The sequence below is a fragment of the Phragmites australis genome, chromosome 11 (genome assembly GCF_958298935.1).
Source record: "Phragmites australis chromosome 11, lpPhrAust1.1, whole genome shotgun sequence".
In the NCBI taxonomy this organism is placed as follows: Eukaryota; Viridiplantae; Streptophyta; class Magnoliopsida; order Poales; family Poaceae; genus Phragmites; species Phragmites australis.
The window spans coordinates 32,290,005-32,305,066 of record NC_084931.1 but is presented as its reverse complement, the minus strand read 5'-3'; the positions used below and the strand labels follow the sequence as shown (position 1 = coordinate 32,305,066).

Here is a 15,062-nt window from a genome sequence, read left to right as displayed (position 1 = left end):
CTTGGAATCTGGCGACCTGACTCCAGATAGAGGAAAACGCAATCATATGGCACTATATCAAATAAACATTGAAATCAATTATGGAGTCCAAATAATATGCTGTATATCCTGCTTTGCCACCGATTGGCAAAGCATCTCAATCTCCAGATGGCTTGAAAGAAAGTATAGGAGCTCCGAACTAGTTAAATATTGCTTGAAGATTCAAACACAGCTAAAAATACACAATTTTTGTCCTCAAACAACACCCAAAATACACACTTCTAAACTTACATGACAATTATCAATATGAGATGAACAGAGAGTAATGCAAGGAATGGATTATATAGACTAAACATGGGGCAACAATTATTAGTCAAGCATTCTCTCAGAATCCAGCGAACTAGTTTTCAGCAGACGCTGCTTGGTTACCAACAGGGAATGCTGGTAAAGTTGCACCATTTTCTTGGCCCGGAGCATCTGCACTTGCATGTCGTACGAACTCCTCCGGTGTCATGTGTGTGCCATGGCAGGCACATACTATCCTCACCTCATTTCTGCCAAACTTGTATGTTACACCTGATATGGTTCTGCCATTTGCTCCAGTCCCAGTGGTAGAAACCCAGGGAAGGTCAGGATATGATCCAGACCCTCCAATTTTTACATTTGGTGCAATGCCTGGCCTTATGGCAGAACCCATGTGAGGGACTCCCCTATCAGCCTTATCCTCATCTTCCGCTTGAGCACACGAGGAAGCACCAGCCTCTGCAGTTCATAAAACAAACAAACAAATCAGTACTCGAACAGCTGGTGAAATATTCAAACATGCGCATATAATTTCAGTAGCAAAAATAGCAATGCACACAAGAAGCTTAGTATGGAATTGCCTTCCACTAAGTTTTATTTTGCATCATCAGATTATTGGCAGCCAATGCGTATCGCACAGGCAGCAATGCTTCCTCCCAAATAGAGTCATCGAAAATGAGCTTAATGGCATGCCACTAGTTTGCATCAATCATACTGAACACAACGAGCAGCAACCAACAAGAACCCTAGGTACGGAAACGGAACCATAGCCAAAATCCTCTCTAAATGTATTACTACTAAACAGACACAGATTATATACAAATCTAGTGTTTTTAACTCTAGTTTTTGTTTCACAAATCTCTGTTATTTAGAGACAGAAATATCAATAGGAGTATTTTTTTTTTAACCATAACAGCATCACAAATACAAGGATTTTGTTATTTTTTCTGGGAAGGGTGCACATTGGCTAAACTAACCTTGAGGTTTCTTGCCATCATCAGCTTGTTTGGTTCCTGTTTGTTCAGCTTTATCTTTTGCAGTAAAAGAAGACATGGCCTGAGGCGGAGCACCAAAAGCCCATGAAGAGCTTGTTTCAAGTGTTGGTAGCTGGACTGTCGGGTAACCAAAAGCAACCTGAGAGGCACCAATGGTTGTCTGGACAGCTAGTCCACCGTTTGTGGGTGGCCTCAACTGAACTGTAGATGCTGGGTGAAAATTCTGTGCGTTAGTTATGGTAGGAGGACCAGAAACCTGAGCTGGGACTTGATATGGCCCAGCCACTACATTTGATGTTTGCATCGATAAGGGATTTCCAAGTGGCAACTTTCCTGAGCTGGACTCACTTGCCGAGAAACTTGGTTGCCTCTTTCCTTGAAAACCAACTGCAGCATCATCAGCGGATCTTTTTCTATCGGATCCTTTGTTAACTACAGAGCCCTTAGCACTGTCTTCACGCTGTGCAACCAACCAAGAATTTGAGCCTTCTGCTTCCGACTCTGCAACATCCTCATTTTCACCAGTTGAACCATCATCCGTGCTAATTGAGATAGGTGCATTTTTTGCACCTCCATCAGAGCTCTTACTGAATGCATCAGGCTGGTCAGCAGCAATGTGATGCTTCTTCTGAAAATTTATCTCTTCAGAAAGCAACTTGCAGTTACTTGACACTGGCTTCTGTTCCTCAGAATTATTTCCACTGTTGTTCGAAATCCTCACATCTTGATACCTGGGAAGCTGAGACTGATGGCTCACTGGATCAATGGATCCATCTACAACTGGAGCAGAGGAACCCCCTGGTTGTACCCAGAAGTTCCCAAATGGCGGTGCAGCAGGACTGTGCCTCTGTTTACTACTGTGTTCTTGGTTCTCAGCATTTGTTTGATAGTATTTCCCAAACTGAGCATCAGGAGTTTGTGATCCCCCTTTGCTACTACTTTCTTCCACTTGGGGCTCTGCTTTTGGTTCTAGAGGAGCATCTCTAGCCTTAGACTTGCCTGCTGAACAGCCCAAAGAGAGGCCCAGACTAAGCTCAAGGCCATTATCATCCTCCATTTTTTATTTTTGGTAACTCTGATTATATGTATGTACAGTCACAGACCATTTCTTCTGAATACTGATGACAAAATAGACCGCATCGTGGTATTGGAATCACATTCAAACCATCATCTCTGCAATATAACACTTTACATAAGCAGACAGGAAACATGTTCATGGTAAGTAGGTAGCATGCCATACATTGGCACATAAGTTCACTAAAACCATCAAACAAAGCAACTCAGCACATGCACAGACACTAATAACTATACTTAGTAAGTGTTCTGACAGGTTGCGTGATTTTCACAGTAAATCATAGCAGGGAATCCTAATCCAAAAATATTTTTTTCAGGAAACATTGCATCAGAACGCTCCTTGGAACCAGGGGACTGACTTGACCTGGGGCTGAACCCTCAAAATATTTGGAAAATAAACTGCATCGCATCCCATGGGTAGATTGATCTTGCGCGCTCTACAAGAATAATCAGATAGTGCCATGGATGGATGGTTCGGGTTGGATCGGACTTTTCATGGTACCACGCGGAAAACAAATCCGCAACTACCCGAATGCAAAAAACTTGTATTTGATCGCTCTCAGCCACAGGTTCACAGCAAAGGAACCTCCCGAACAAAACTAAATCCTAAAACAATCCGTCCAAGCAAACCGAGCTAGGGTTACTCACCTACCGTAAAAGGGAGAAATCGATGTGAGTCTGGATGGATCTCCACCCACGTAGGGATGGCAATCGGGTATGGCAAGTACGGGTAGTGCTCACCCATACCCGTACCCGCCAATTTTTACCCACCCGCAGGTATACCCGTGAACGCCCGCGGGAGAAGAACGGGCACCAAACCCGTCACCCGTGGGTACCCATCGCCCGCGGGTATACACATTTACCCGCCCGCTTGAAGGCAGCAGCAATAACAGCACATAAAGTCTAAAATCTAGCAGCCATAATGAAAAGAAAGGATTAAGGATAAATATGCAACTACTTAATTGCCATCCCTACACCTAACCAAGCATATAGCTATTTACATATTATCCACATTTGAATTTAGATATTGTCCAGACAAGGCAATTCACATTTGACATTCTGACTAAATTCTTCTACCTACAACAGTTGCTGATCTTATAGAGACAAGATTCACCATAATTAGGTTAGCCTTACAGAATTGACTTAACGAAAATAACAAGAACATATCCCATTTCTCTAGTGAACAAATTATTCTTCGTGCCCAAGACTTAAACCTATCATCATTCACCAAGCATGCCAGTATAAAGCTCGAAACGGACCAAAGCTTCATTGAAACAAAAGATTACTTTTCTTGAACCTTCCCAACAAACACAACAAGGATTGATTTGTACAAGGGGAGATTCACCATAATCAGTGCAATCTCAGGTATACAAGGGGAGATTCACCCACAGAGATTAAAGGAGTATGTTATCACTATCACATGAAGAAGACAAAGGCATGTAGACCTGGAGGCAGGGCGGCGGATCTGAGCTAGAGGCGTTGGCGGCGGATCTGAGCTGTAGGCATTGGCTGCGGTCCTGGAGGCGTTGGCGGCGGCGCCGGGCGGCGGATCTGAGCTGGAGGCGACGGGGGAGCGAGGTGTGCGGTGCGGGAGACGGCGGATCTGAGCTGGAGGCGTTGGCGGCGGTCCTGGAGGCGCTGGCGGCGGTCTTGGTCTCCTGGAGGCGCGCGGGCGGCGGGGGAGCGCGGTGCGTGGTGCGGGAGGCGGCGGGGGAGCACGGTGCGAGAGCGAAAGGTGGCGGGAGCGCGTGGGCGTCGGGCGAGCGCGGTGTGCGGTGCGGGAGCGAGAGGCGGCGGGGACGCGCGGTGTGCAGTGCGGGAGGCGGCGGTGGCACACGGTGCGGGTGCGGGATGCGGCGGGAGGCGGGGGACAGGGATTGTGCCGCTGTGGTCTGTGGACTATTCGTGTGGCGGCTGATGGGCTGAGGAACCGAGAGGCCGTTTGGCACGTATCCACATCTTGAATTTTAGAGCTAATTATATCTAGCTTTAAAAAAATTAAAATCTGAAATTGTATTGCATTAGAGGTATTTGGTTAAATTATCTGATTTTTATTTTAGATAAAAAAAATAAATATTTAAACAACTTTATTTTATTTTACAAACTCTGGATACAGTATGGATCTCAAATCTAAAGCTGTGCCCAACAAAACCTGAATACGTGATGAGTTAGGGTTTAGAGAGTTATGACCCACCTGTCAAAGAGCTATACGGTTATACGGGTTTCGCAGGTATAGGTATGTCTCACCCATACCCGTACCTATCTATCCATCGGGTAGTATTTTCTACCCACGAACGTACTCGTGGGTACCAAATACTATTTATACCTTAAGCTATTCGAGTATTTACCCGCGGATAAACTGGTAATCGGGATAAATTACCATCTCGATCCATGCCAGTCAAGTGCCAGCAGTACATGAAGGGGAAACGGAGGAGGGTGATGCCTCTTGACGAGGTAGGGCTTCGGTGGGAGGAGGTCTGGATTATTATGCCCCGGGGTGCCGGTGGTTAGGTCGCTGATGTCGAGGCTGCGACGGGGAGTGGGTGGGGTGGGGGAAGAGCGAGCACGAGGGGAATTGGGGAAACCCTCAGCCTTAGATCCCCCTAGTTTTACAACTTTCCAGTTTTACCTCTTGAATTTAATATAATTAGTTCTTTTTTGGGGTTAAACCACACCCCTTCCATTTTGTAATTCCAACTTTTTTGTGTATTGCAAAAATGCAATATTCAATAAGTAAAAAAGAAGAAAAGTTCTTCTGCTTCCTGCTCAACAACTTAATAATAAGGAAATCCAAATCTATATCTATATACGCACTCCGTTTGGATCCTAGGATGTTTGGGTCCGGAATTGTGAATGAACTAAAATTCTAATTTTATCTGCCATTCGGATGTTCTTCAGAATTGCAATTAACTGCCAAATTTGCTAGCTTTGCTCAGATCTGACAAAACTAATTTGAATAGTACTAGAAATTTTCCAGCACAAGCATATAGTTTTCTAATTTTTGCAGTACAAAAATTCATAGACAAATCGTTGTTTAATTATGCACTACTAAAATTTCCAACACATACAACTACATTCATATTATCACCGGAAACAAAATGGAGATTGCATTTAAGTGGAGCTCCAACTCACATTTGGAGTTTATGTACTAATATACAGGTCCTCTCAAATTTGAAATTTATACACTACTATAAAGATGGTTAGGTATGTATTTTTAGTCCAAAGCGGAAACAAAATGGCTCATTCATATAGCCCCAGCATACATTTGACTCTAACTCCATAAATTCTTAGAGCTAGAGCTAAACCAAACAAGCCCTAAAACTCTAGGTGCTCTATGAAGTTGGTTGCTCCATCCAAATGTAGAATTAGGGTGTTTGGGAGGGCTCTACCTAGATCATAGATAGAGTTGGGAGCTGAAGCCCTCCCAAATAGGGTCTAGAGCAGTAGAGCTCAACTTCTACAAAACGTTTGAATTTATTGTGCCTTTCATTTGTCATCAGCCATAAACTGTAGCGAGTAGAGGGCTCACTTTTCATCAGTCATAAACTGTAGCTAATAGGCTCTGAGACCATGTTGATCTCTCCAGCAAATTCGGTGTGCCGTTGCTTCCCTTTGTTGATGCTTGTCGACTTCATTGCCACCATTTTGTTGCCTTCGAGCCCCTCTCGTCCCAGGTATGACAGTTTAATGTCACTCTTGCTGTCTTCCTCGAATCTAACCATGCATCAAAGGCTAAATCTGCAATCCTCCTCTAATGAAAAAAAAGAGAGATCTGCAATCCTCAAATATCACTAATCTATCATCATTTCCTCATCAAATTAGTTTTTCAAGACAACTGAGAATCTATAACTTAATTCACATGACGATTCAAAGGATGTGCCCCTCCATGTCTCATTACATGTGGTCCATGTATCCACATCTCAGTGAGACATCTTGACCGAAATGAGTGGTGAATCCTGAAATAGTCCCACATCATGTATGTTGTGTTCAATATATCCGCAAGCAGTGCTACAAGAGTAAAGTAATGTAAGGGGCAACAGGGCAAAGCAATAAGACCAAAGATTTGGTGTAGAATGTAGATCGAGCAAAGCATCATTGGGGCGATAAAGGCCAAGGTTTGCCTTGGCCAAGCACGACATCGTAACCGAGGACACGAAGTAGGCTGAATTCCAAGACAACAGCTTATAATATACTCCCTCCGTTCAAAAATAGTAAGTGTATTTTTTTTATTTGGTTTTTGAAGTTAGATTTTGATTAAGATTTTTTTACAAAATATATCATTTAAAGCTACAAAACCTACGGTGTGAAATCATTTTAAATTGTGAACCTAATTATATAATTTTTATACACTAGACATTCTTATAATTTTATTAAATGTTAATCAAAGTATATAAAATTTGACTTTTTAAAAAAAATACACATACTATTTCTGAATACAGGGAGTATAAAGACAACAACCTAACATACAAGCATACAACTAATTAAAATGGAAAGAAGTCATGTCATCTTCTAAAATGTATGAATCATCTTCTTGAGAGCGTTTAATCTTGCCTCTGCCATCTATCAAGCATGGATAATATGATCTGCTTCTTTGGAACGTCAAAACAGACAATAGCAAAGTCACAAATTGGGTACCCATTTTCCTCCTTATTCTTTTCCGGTAGAACCCCTGGTATGAAGACTGCATAAGAAACATACAAAAGCTACACCAAAAATCAAACAATAATTTTATTCTCTTTCGGCTCGCTAGGAGGGCTCTCCAGTTTGCCGTTCTGGTCAGGAGCATCCACTTCATCCACATTTCTGAACCCAAGCTCTGACGTATCCTGCTTTGCCATCAAGTTTCTGTGGACGATGAATTCAGCATGATTTAGTATGCAAGAAAAAAATTGATTTGGAATCTTTATGGAAAGAGCAGCAGTAAACAAAAAAATTAAAAGCAAAATGCGTCTTGGCCACAGGTATCCAAACCTTCCTCCCCTACGCTGATAGATGCATCTCAGTTCACGACCAGGATGAACACATCACTTGTTCGATGAAATGCCTCAGATGCTTATCCTCGCGCTGCTTAGTCCCTCGCGTGGGAAAGCCGCCTTAGCATGCCTCGTCGTGGCGTACCAGCCGCGACCCCCTTGGGCGCTTAGCTGCTGACTCAATTCTCTCCGTGAGGAGGAGCACGTCAAACTAAGTGTATTGCTTATTTCTGAGTCATAAAATACTCAAGTTGAGGTCTTGATTTGATGATCCCTGACAAATTTTTAGCACATCCGTGTAATTTGAGGGTAGGTTGTGTTTAATCTAGATTCTTGTGTTTGGTTTGATCAGATTTGGATTATAATTTGGGAGCATATCAGGTGCAAAGAGCTCAAGTGTTATGTTATAGTAGGTAATGGGTATTGGACTATTGGTGTATCTGTACGTTCTTATACACCCTTGTCAATTCATTAGCTGCTCCTTGTTTGAAGTTGATCTCGAATTTCCATGATTGGTTTCAGGTGTTAGCACTCTTATTTAAAAATGCAGATTCAGATCTACATTTTTTAGGACAAGGTGCATCTTGCAAGTTCAGTGCACAGTGCCTGATTAGATCATCTTATCATTTGTCTTTGTGATTCTTGTTAATATTTCTTTAGCGGACTAATAAGTTGTCATGTCGTCCCATAATTCTTTTTTAGTCAACATGTTTTTCGCCAATACCAAGCCAAAGTTTCATTAGGTAAAATTGGCTACTGTATTAACCGAATATACCATATGAACACTCTTCTACTGGACATACTACTAGCATGCCTAATTTTCCTCTTTCTTTATTGCAGTGTCAAGCGTTTGCTATGCTATTCCCGGAGATCCGACTTTATCCTAGGAAGTCATTGTTCTTATTACTAATCGAAATCCTAACATTCTTTGCAAATTGCTGGTAAGGAGGTGCACTGGTCGTTAATTGATCTCCTTGACTGGCTTCCTATTTAGCTTTTTTTTTTTTAATTATTGGTGCTTGCATTAGACATTTGTTACAATTGTGAAGAGCCTATAGCCGCATTCATATGCTACTGATTTTTTTTAATCCCATGCCCAAGTTGCAAGATGATATTAACATGAAGCTTTGAATCACTTGTGAGTTCTCACAAGTGGTGCGTTTGGTGGAAATCGGGGGGTGAGGCCTGTACCTCCTGAAAAGGGTGTATTCCCACTGGATCAATTGCATGAGTGTGACTTGGTAAAAGCTACATTTAGTAAGTGTTCTGACAGGTTGCGTGATTTTCACAGTAAATCATAGCAGGGAATCCTAATCCAAAAATATTTTTTCAGGAAACATTCCATCAGAACGCTCCTTGGAACCAGGGGACAGACTTAAACTGGGGCTAAACCCTCAAAATATTTGAAAAATAAACTGCATCACACCTCATGAGTAGATTGATCTTGCACGCTCTACAAGAATAATCAGATCGAGCCAGGAATGGATGGCTCGGATTGGATTGGATTTCTCATGGTACCATGTGAAAAACAAACCCGCAACTACCCGAATGCAAAAAACTTGTATTTGATCGTTCACAGCCACAGGTTCACAGCAAAGGGACCCCAAATAAAACTAAATCCTAGAACAATCCGTCCAAGCAAGCCGAGCTAGGGTTACTCACCTACCGAAAAAAGGGAGAAATCGATGCAAGTCCAGATGGATCTCCACCCATGCTAGTCAAGTGCCATCAGTACAGGAAGGGGAAACGAAGGAGGGCGATGCCTCTCGACGAGGTAGGGCTTCGGCGGGAGGAGGTCTAGGTTATTATGCCCCGGGGTGTCGGCGGTTGGGTCGCCAATGTCGAGGCTGCGACGGGAGTGGGTGGGGGTAGGGGGGGGGGAGCGAGCATAAGAGGAATTGGGGAAATCCTTAGCCTTAGGTCCCCTAGTTTTAGAGCTTTACAATTTTACCCTTTGACTTCGTTTGGGTCCTAGGATTGGGTCTAGAATTGTGAATTGAACTGAAATTCTAATTTTGTCTGCCATCTGGATGTTCTTCGGAATTGCAATTAATTGTCAAAATTGCTAGCTTCCTCACATCCGACGAAACTAATTTGTGCAATATTAGAAATTTTCCAACACAAGTATAGTTTTCTAATTTGTGCAGTACAAGAAATCATCAAGACAAATAGATGTTCAATTTGTACACTGCTAGAATTTTCAGGACATACAACTACATTCATCTTATCAGCAGAAACAAAATAGAGATTGCATTTAGGTGGAGCTCCAGCTCAGATTTGGAGTTTATATACTAATATACAGGTCTACCTCAAATTTGAGGTTTGTACACTAATATAAAGATGGTTAAGTATGTATTTTTAGTCTAAAATAAAACCAAAATGGATCACTCATATAGCCCCAGCATACTCTTGACTCCAGCTCTATAAATTTTGGAGCTGAAGCTAAGCCAAACAATCCCTAAAACTCTATGTGCTCCATGAAGTTGATTGCTCCACACAAAGATAGAATTAGTGTGTTTAGGAGGGCTCTGCTTAGATCTAGGATGGAGTTAGGAGTCGGAGCCCTCCTAAACAAGGCCTAAGTCAGGTAATCTCCAATTTAAAGCAGTAGAGATTAACCCCTACAAAATGATTGAATTTGTTATGTCTTTCATCCATCATCGGTCATGAATCGTGGTGAGTAGAGGGCTCACTTTTCTTCCTCCTTGCTAGTAGGCTCTGATACCGCATTGATCTCTTCCAGTAAATTCAATATCGTAGCTTTTTTTTTATGCTTGTCAACTTCATTGCCACCATTTTATTGCCTTCAAGACTCTCATCTCAAATATGATAGTTTAATGTCACTCTTACTATCTTCCTCGAATCTAACCATCCGTCGAAGGCTAGATCTGCAATCCTAAAATATCACTATTTTATTATCATTTTCTCACCGAATTAGTTTTTCAAGACAACTGAGAATCTATACCTTAATTCACGTGGCGATTTAGGATGTGCCCTCGATGTCTCATTACATGTGGTCCGTGTATCCACATCTCAGTGAGACATCTTGACCGAAATAAATGGTAAATCCTAAAATAGTCCCACATCGTGTAGGTTGTGCTCAATATATCCGCAATGCTACACGAGTAAGGTGATGTAAGGGACAACCGGGCAAAGCAGTAAGGCCAAGGATTTGGTGTAGAATGTAGACCGAGCGAGGCAGCAGAGGGCATGAAGTAGGCTGAATTCCAAGACATCTTATAACATACAAATACAACAGCCTAACGTACAAGCATGCAACAAGTTAAAATGGAAAAAAAAGAAGTCATGTCATCTTCCAAAATGTATAAATCAACTTCTTGAGAGCGCTTAATCTTGCCTTAGCCATCTATAAGCATGGATAACATGATCTGCTTCTTTGGAACGTCAAAACAGCCAATAGCAAAGTAACAAAATGGGTACTATAATTTTCCTCATTCTTTTCCGGTAGAACCCCTGGTATGAAGACTGCATAAGAAACATACAAAAGCTAGGCCAAAAATCAAACAGTAATTTTATTATCTTTCGGCTTGCTAGGAGGGCTCTCCAGTTTGCCGTTCTTGTCAAGAGCGTCCACTTCGTCCATATTTCTGAACCCAAGCTCTGACATATTCTGCTTTGCCATCAAGTTTCTATGGACCATAAATTCAGCATGATTTAGTATGCAAGAAAAAAAATGATTTGGAATCTTTATGGAAAGAGCAGCAGTAAACAAAAAAAATTACAAGCAAAATGCGTCTAGTTATGTTCCGGCAAAAAAAAAAAGTTTCAGCAAAGAAAAAGTGCAAAGTGCATCTTGTTATGAGTTCGGATAGTGAATTTCAGAGACCAAAGTTGGCATGGAGATCTTGCCAGAGAAAGTAGGAATTTCCAAGATAGAAGCAATCAAACGTTCAATCTTAAAATAGACTAGTGAAAGCACAGAAATATGCTCTAAAACTAGTGTCTGCCTAATTGTGGTTGGCAAACTGGTTGCTTAACTCGACCACCAAACTCAGACCTTATTATAGCATATTGCACATGTGTTGCTCCAAAGAATGCAAACAACCGAACCTTTAGCATGCTAAGATTACGGACTAAACTGCCGCTAGGTTTAGCGAAGTACTGATATGCCAAAAGAAGAGACTATGCTATCAACATTACAATAACTTTTGTAGCTCTAAAATTTGTATATAGATGGTACCCTTACTAACCTCTCCATCCGACATTCCAGGTACTTCTTTGAGAACTGCCGACATTTTTCAGACTGAAATCCCGTAGATTTCAGGCAGGCAAGATAGTCTTTCTTCTCCTGTTTGAACAGTCATCTCTCATGTAACAAGTACAAAATGATTAGTGATAGCGTAATTGACGAAAAAGGTGTGCAACCTTACCAAGTCACACTCATGCAAGTGATCCAGTGGGAATACACCTTTTTCAGGAGGTACAGGCCTCACCCCCCGATTTCCACCAAACGCACCACCTGTGAGAACTCACAAGTGATTCAAAGCTTCATGTTAGTATCATCTTGCAACTTAGGCATGGGGCTAAAAAAAATCGGTAGCATATGAATGCAGCTTTAGGCTCTTCACAATTGTAACAGATGTCTAATGCAAACACCAATAATAAAAAAAATGCTAAGCCATTCAAGGAGGCCAATTAACAACCAGTGCACCTCCTTACCAGCACTCATTTGCAAAGAATGTTAGGATTTCGATCAGTAATAAGAACAATGGCTTCCTAGGATAAAGTCAGATCTCCGAGAATAGCACAGCAAACGCTTGACACTGCAATAAAGAAAGAGGAAGATTAAGCATGCTAGTAGCATGTCCAGTAGGAGAGTGTTCATATGGTATATTCGGTAAATAGAGTAGCCAATTTTACCAAATGAAACTTTGGCTTGGTATTGGTAAAAAAACATGTTGACCAAAAAAGAATTGTGGGACGACATGACAACTTATCAGTCCATTAAAGAAATATTAACAAGAATCACAGACAAATGATAAGATGATCTAAACAGGCACTGTGCACTGAACTTGCAAGATGCGCCTTGCCCTAAAAAATGTAGATCTAAATCTGCATTTTTAAATAGGGAAATTTAGATATATACCATTATAAATGTCGCGGTTCAAAGATATCTCATTATAAATATCGATTTTGGAGTCGTGCCATTACAAAAACGCTAGAATTGGAGAAATGCTAGTACCTACGTCTCGAGCTCTATTTCATACGTTTCCTGGCCTACGTAGCATATATGTACTTCCGTATGGACAAAATTGCCCCTGCCCGCACCGTTTATGCTCACCCTGGTCCGACCCGACCCGGTCGCAGTCACCGAGTTCAGCATCTCAAGTTGCAGCTTAACTGATTCGAAATGCTAAAATTAGAAATGTGCAAAATCCTTGCCCATTTAGCATAATACATATGAAGTCACACATAATGGCATTGCACTCAACGTCTGAATCATAAAGAAACTCCGCATTTCCATCTCTCAGTCCTTTTTAGAATAACAGGGCAGCTAAGAACTACTCCCACCAATTTCATCACCAAATTCCAGCACAGTACTCAGAACATAAGTTTACGCAGAAAATCTAGTTGCCATTAATCATCGCACCTTCACTGAGAAGAGCACGAGGAACACGAGCACCGCCTGGATCTCCTGCAAAAACACGCACACAAATACCGATCCACATGAACCAACGTAACTCAACCACCAGCCAAATGACACGATCCGGATCGTCCACGCGGGGATCCCGGAAGCTTACCCGGCGGAGGAGGCGGCCGTGGAGTTCCCCGCCGTCGTCGGCGGAGGCAGCCGCGCTGCGGGCCGCGAAGTAGGAGAAGGCGGCGAGGAGGTGGAGGAAGTAGAAGGGCTAAGAGATGGCCGCGTCTAGCCACGGGAACGGGTGGCTCCGCCGCGTCGCCCCGCCGCTCGCCGCTGGCGCCGACGCCTCCGTCGCCGTCGCGACCTGGATTGCGGCGGATTCCAGCGGAATGCGGCTAGGGTTGGTCGGGCGGACGAAGAAAACGAACAACAGGCGAAGAGGGTGGGGAATGAGGACCTGAGCTGGTTCGGTCGGACCGGGGACGACTAAAGCTGCGCGCAGGGCAGAGAAGTCCATACGAAAATACGTAGGCCAGAACACGAATGAAATAGAGCTCGAGACGTAGGTACTGGCATTTCTCTAATTCCAACAATTTTTAATGGTATGACTCTAAAATCATAATTTATAATAGTATATCTCTAAACCGTGACATTTATAATGATATATATCTATTTTAAATAATATTGTTCGCACTGAAAACAATCTTAGAAATTCGAGATCTACTTCAAACAAGGAGCAGCTAATGAATTGGCAAGGGTGAATAAGAACGTACAGATACACCGATAGTAAAATACTCATTACCTACTATAACCTAACAAATGTAACACTTGAGCCGTTTGCACCTGATATGCTCGTAAATTATAATCCAAATCTGATCAAACTAAACACAAGAATCAAAATTAAACATAACCTACCCTCAAATTACACGGATGCGCTAAAAATTTGTAAGGGATAAGCAAATCAATACCTAAACTTGAGGATTTTATGACTCAGAAATACTAAGCAATACGGTTAGTTTGATGTGTTCCTCCTCACGGAAAGAACTGAGTTAGCAGCTAAGCGCCCAAGGGCTCGCGGCTGGTACGCCACGACGAGGCATGCCGAGGCGGTTTCCCCATACGATAGACTAAGGGTCTGTTTGTTTCTAGCTGTTTCTGGCTTCTGCTTCTGTCAGAAGCCTAAAAGTCAGAAGTCAGAACAAACGGGTTTGTTGAGAAGTGGTTTCTGGAGAAGCTAGAAGCTGTTTCTGAGAAAAATGAATTAGATGCGGAGAAGCTCGCTGAGAGTGGCTTTTCTGAGAAGTTATATGCTGAGAAGCCAAAAATTTATTGTAGAAACCAACAATCTATTTCCAAAAGCAGCTTTTCAGAAAAACCAAAAACACAGCTTTTCAGAAAAGACAAAAACAGAAACTCAAACAAACAGACCCTAAGTAGTGCAAGGATAAGCATCTGAGGCATTTCATCGAGCAGGTGATGTGCTAATCCAGGTCATGAACTGAGATGCATCTACCAGTGCAGGGGAGGAAGGATTGGATACCTGTGGCTCAAGACGCGCACCTACAGTGGAAGGTGGCCCTCTCCTACCGCCTCCGGTGGAGGTGCAGTGGCAGCACTCGCCGGCGGGAGAGGGAGGAGACGCTTCTTTTCCTTCCACGGCTTGTCACGAGCGTACTAGCTTACTCTACGAAGCCTCTGTTAAGCACGAAAAGCAAAAGCGAAATGAACACGTGGCTGACATGAGGAGACCACGAATCCCTACCATATAACATTCCCGTTACCCTACTCTCATCCTATTTAATAAAACCTATAAAATTTAAATAATTTATTTATTTTTATCATACATCCTCGTTCACATGAGCGAATCCACGTTGTGACTATAGGATGTATGATATCGATTAAATTTTTATTTTTCAGTGATCTATCATATGTAGCAGCTCATATGACACCATCTGAATCAATAAATGGAACGTTTAGATCCCTAGCATGCTAGCCTGGAATACCTGATTATTTTTATTTTAGGTCCGCCATTGCTCGTGCTCTAATCTCTCTGTCTCGTTACCGGTTACACATATGAGACTCTTTTACTAATGAAAATAATGAATAAATTAGTTGAAAAATTAACGGATAATCTTC

The 15,062-nt window shown here is 42.3% G+C and overlaps 3 protein-coding genes across 4 annotated transcripts; all 3 read right to left on the bottom strand.

Annotated features, from left to right (window-relative positions):
* Positions 1-165: 165 nt before the first annotated feature.
* LOC133884824 (protein NINJA homolog 1-like) lies at positions 166-4,234 on the bottom strand. Its single transcript, XM_062324391.1, has 3 exons — positions 3,797-4,234; positions 1,260-2,450; positions 166-741 (listed from the first exon to the last, which is right to left on the bottom strand). Exons 2-3 carry the CDS (start codon positions 2,332-2,334, stop codon positions 380-382), a joined length of 1,437 nt encoding a protein of 478 aa, XP_062180375.1. The 5' UTR covers positions 2,335-2,450; positions 3,797-4,234; the 3' UTR covers positions 166-379.
* LOC133884176 (protein TRACHEARY ELEMENT DIFFERENTIATION-RELATED 7A-like) lies at positions 3,746-4,734 on the bottom strand. The gene is made up of 2 exons (XM_062323526.1): positions 4,700-4,734; positions 3,746-4,310 (listed from the first exon to the last, which is right to left on the bottom strand). The coding sequence occupies exons 1-2, from the start codon at positions 4,732-4,734 to the stop codon at positions 3,746-3,748; spliced, it is 600 nt and encodes a 199-aa protein (XP_062179510.1).
* A 2,245-nt stretch (positions 4,735-6,979) lies between these two features.
* LOC133885742 (uncharacterized) lies at positions 6,980-13,402 on the bottom strand. 2 transcript variants are annotated; one of them, XM_062325485.1, is made up of 6 exons: positions 13,087-13,402; positions 12,936-12,980; positions 12,005-12,108; positions 11,716-11,804; positions 11,536-11,633; positions 6,980-7,196 (listed from the first exon to the last, which is right to left on the bottom strand). In XM_062325485.1, the coding sequence occupies exons 3-6, from the start codon at positions 12,012-12,014 to the stop codon at positions 7,067-7,069; spliced, it is 327 nt and encodes a 108-aa protein (XP_062181469.1). In that variant the 5' UTR covers positions 12,015-12,108; positions 12,936-12,980; positions 13,087-13,402; the 3' UTR covers positions 6,980-7,066. The 2 variants fall into 2 exon arrangements, with proteins under 2 accessions (XP_062181469.1, XP_062181468.1); XM_062325484.1 differs by lacking the exon at positions 6,980-7,196 and adding an exon at positions 10,541-10,974 and having other exon boundaries at positions 13,087-13,396.
* Between the last annotated feature and the right edge of the window lie 1,660 nt (positions 13,403-15,062).

Excerpts from the sequence above, each read along its gene's own strand:
- LOC133884824 (XM_062324391.1), bottom strand. The coding sequence starts at position 2,334 with ATGGAGGATGATAATGGCCTTGAGCTTAGTCTGGGCCTCTCTTTGGGC. Across the intron at positions 742-1,259 it reads TGATGGCAAGAAACCTCAAG|AGGCTGGTGCTTCCTCGTGT; the intron begins GTTAGTTTAGCC and ends TATGAACTGCAG.
- LOC133884176 (XM_062323526.1), bottom strand. The coding sequence starts at position 4,734 with ATGGTAATTTATCCCGATTACCAGTTTATCCGCGG. Across the intron at positions 4,311-4,699 it reads GATTACCAGTTTATCCGCGG|ATGTGGATACGTGCCAAACG; the intron begins GTAAATACTCGA and ends CTAAAATTCAAG.
- LOC133885742 (XM_062325485.1), bottom strand. Across the intron at positions 11,634-11,715 it reads ACTTGCATGAGTGTGACTTG|GAGAAGAAAGACTATCTTGC; the intron begins GTAAGGTTGCAC and ends CTGTTCAAACAG. Across the intron at positions 7,197-11,535 it reads CTGGAATGTCGGATGGAGAG|AAACTTGATGGCAAAGCAGG; the intron begins GTTAGTAAGGGT and ends CATCGTCCACAG.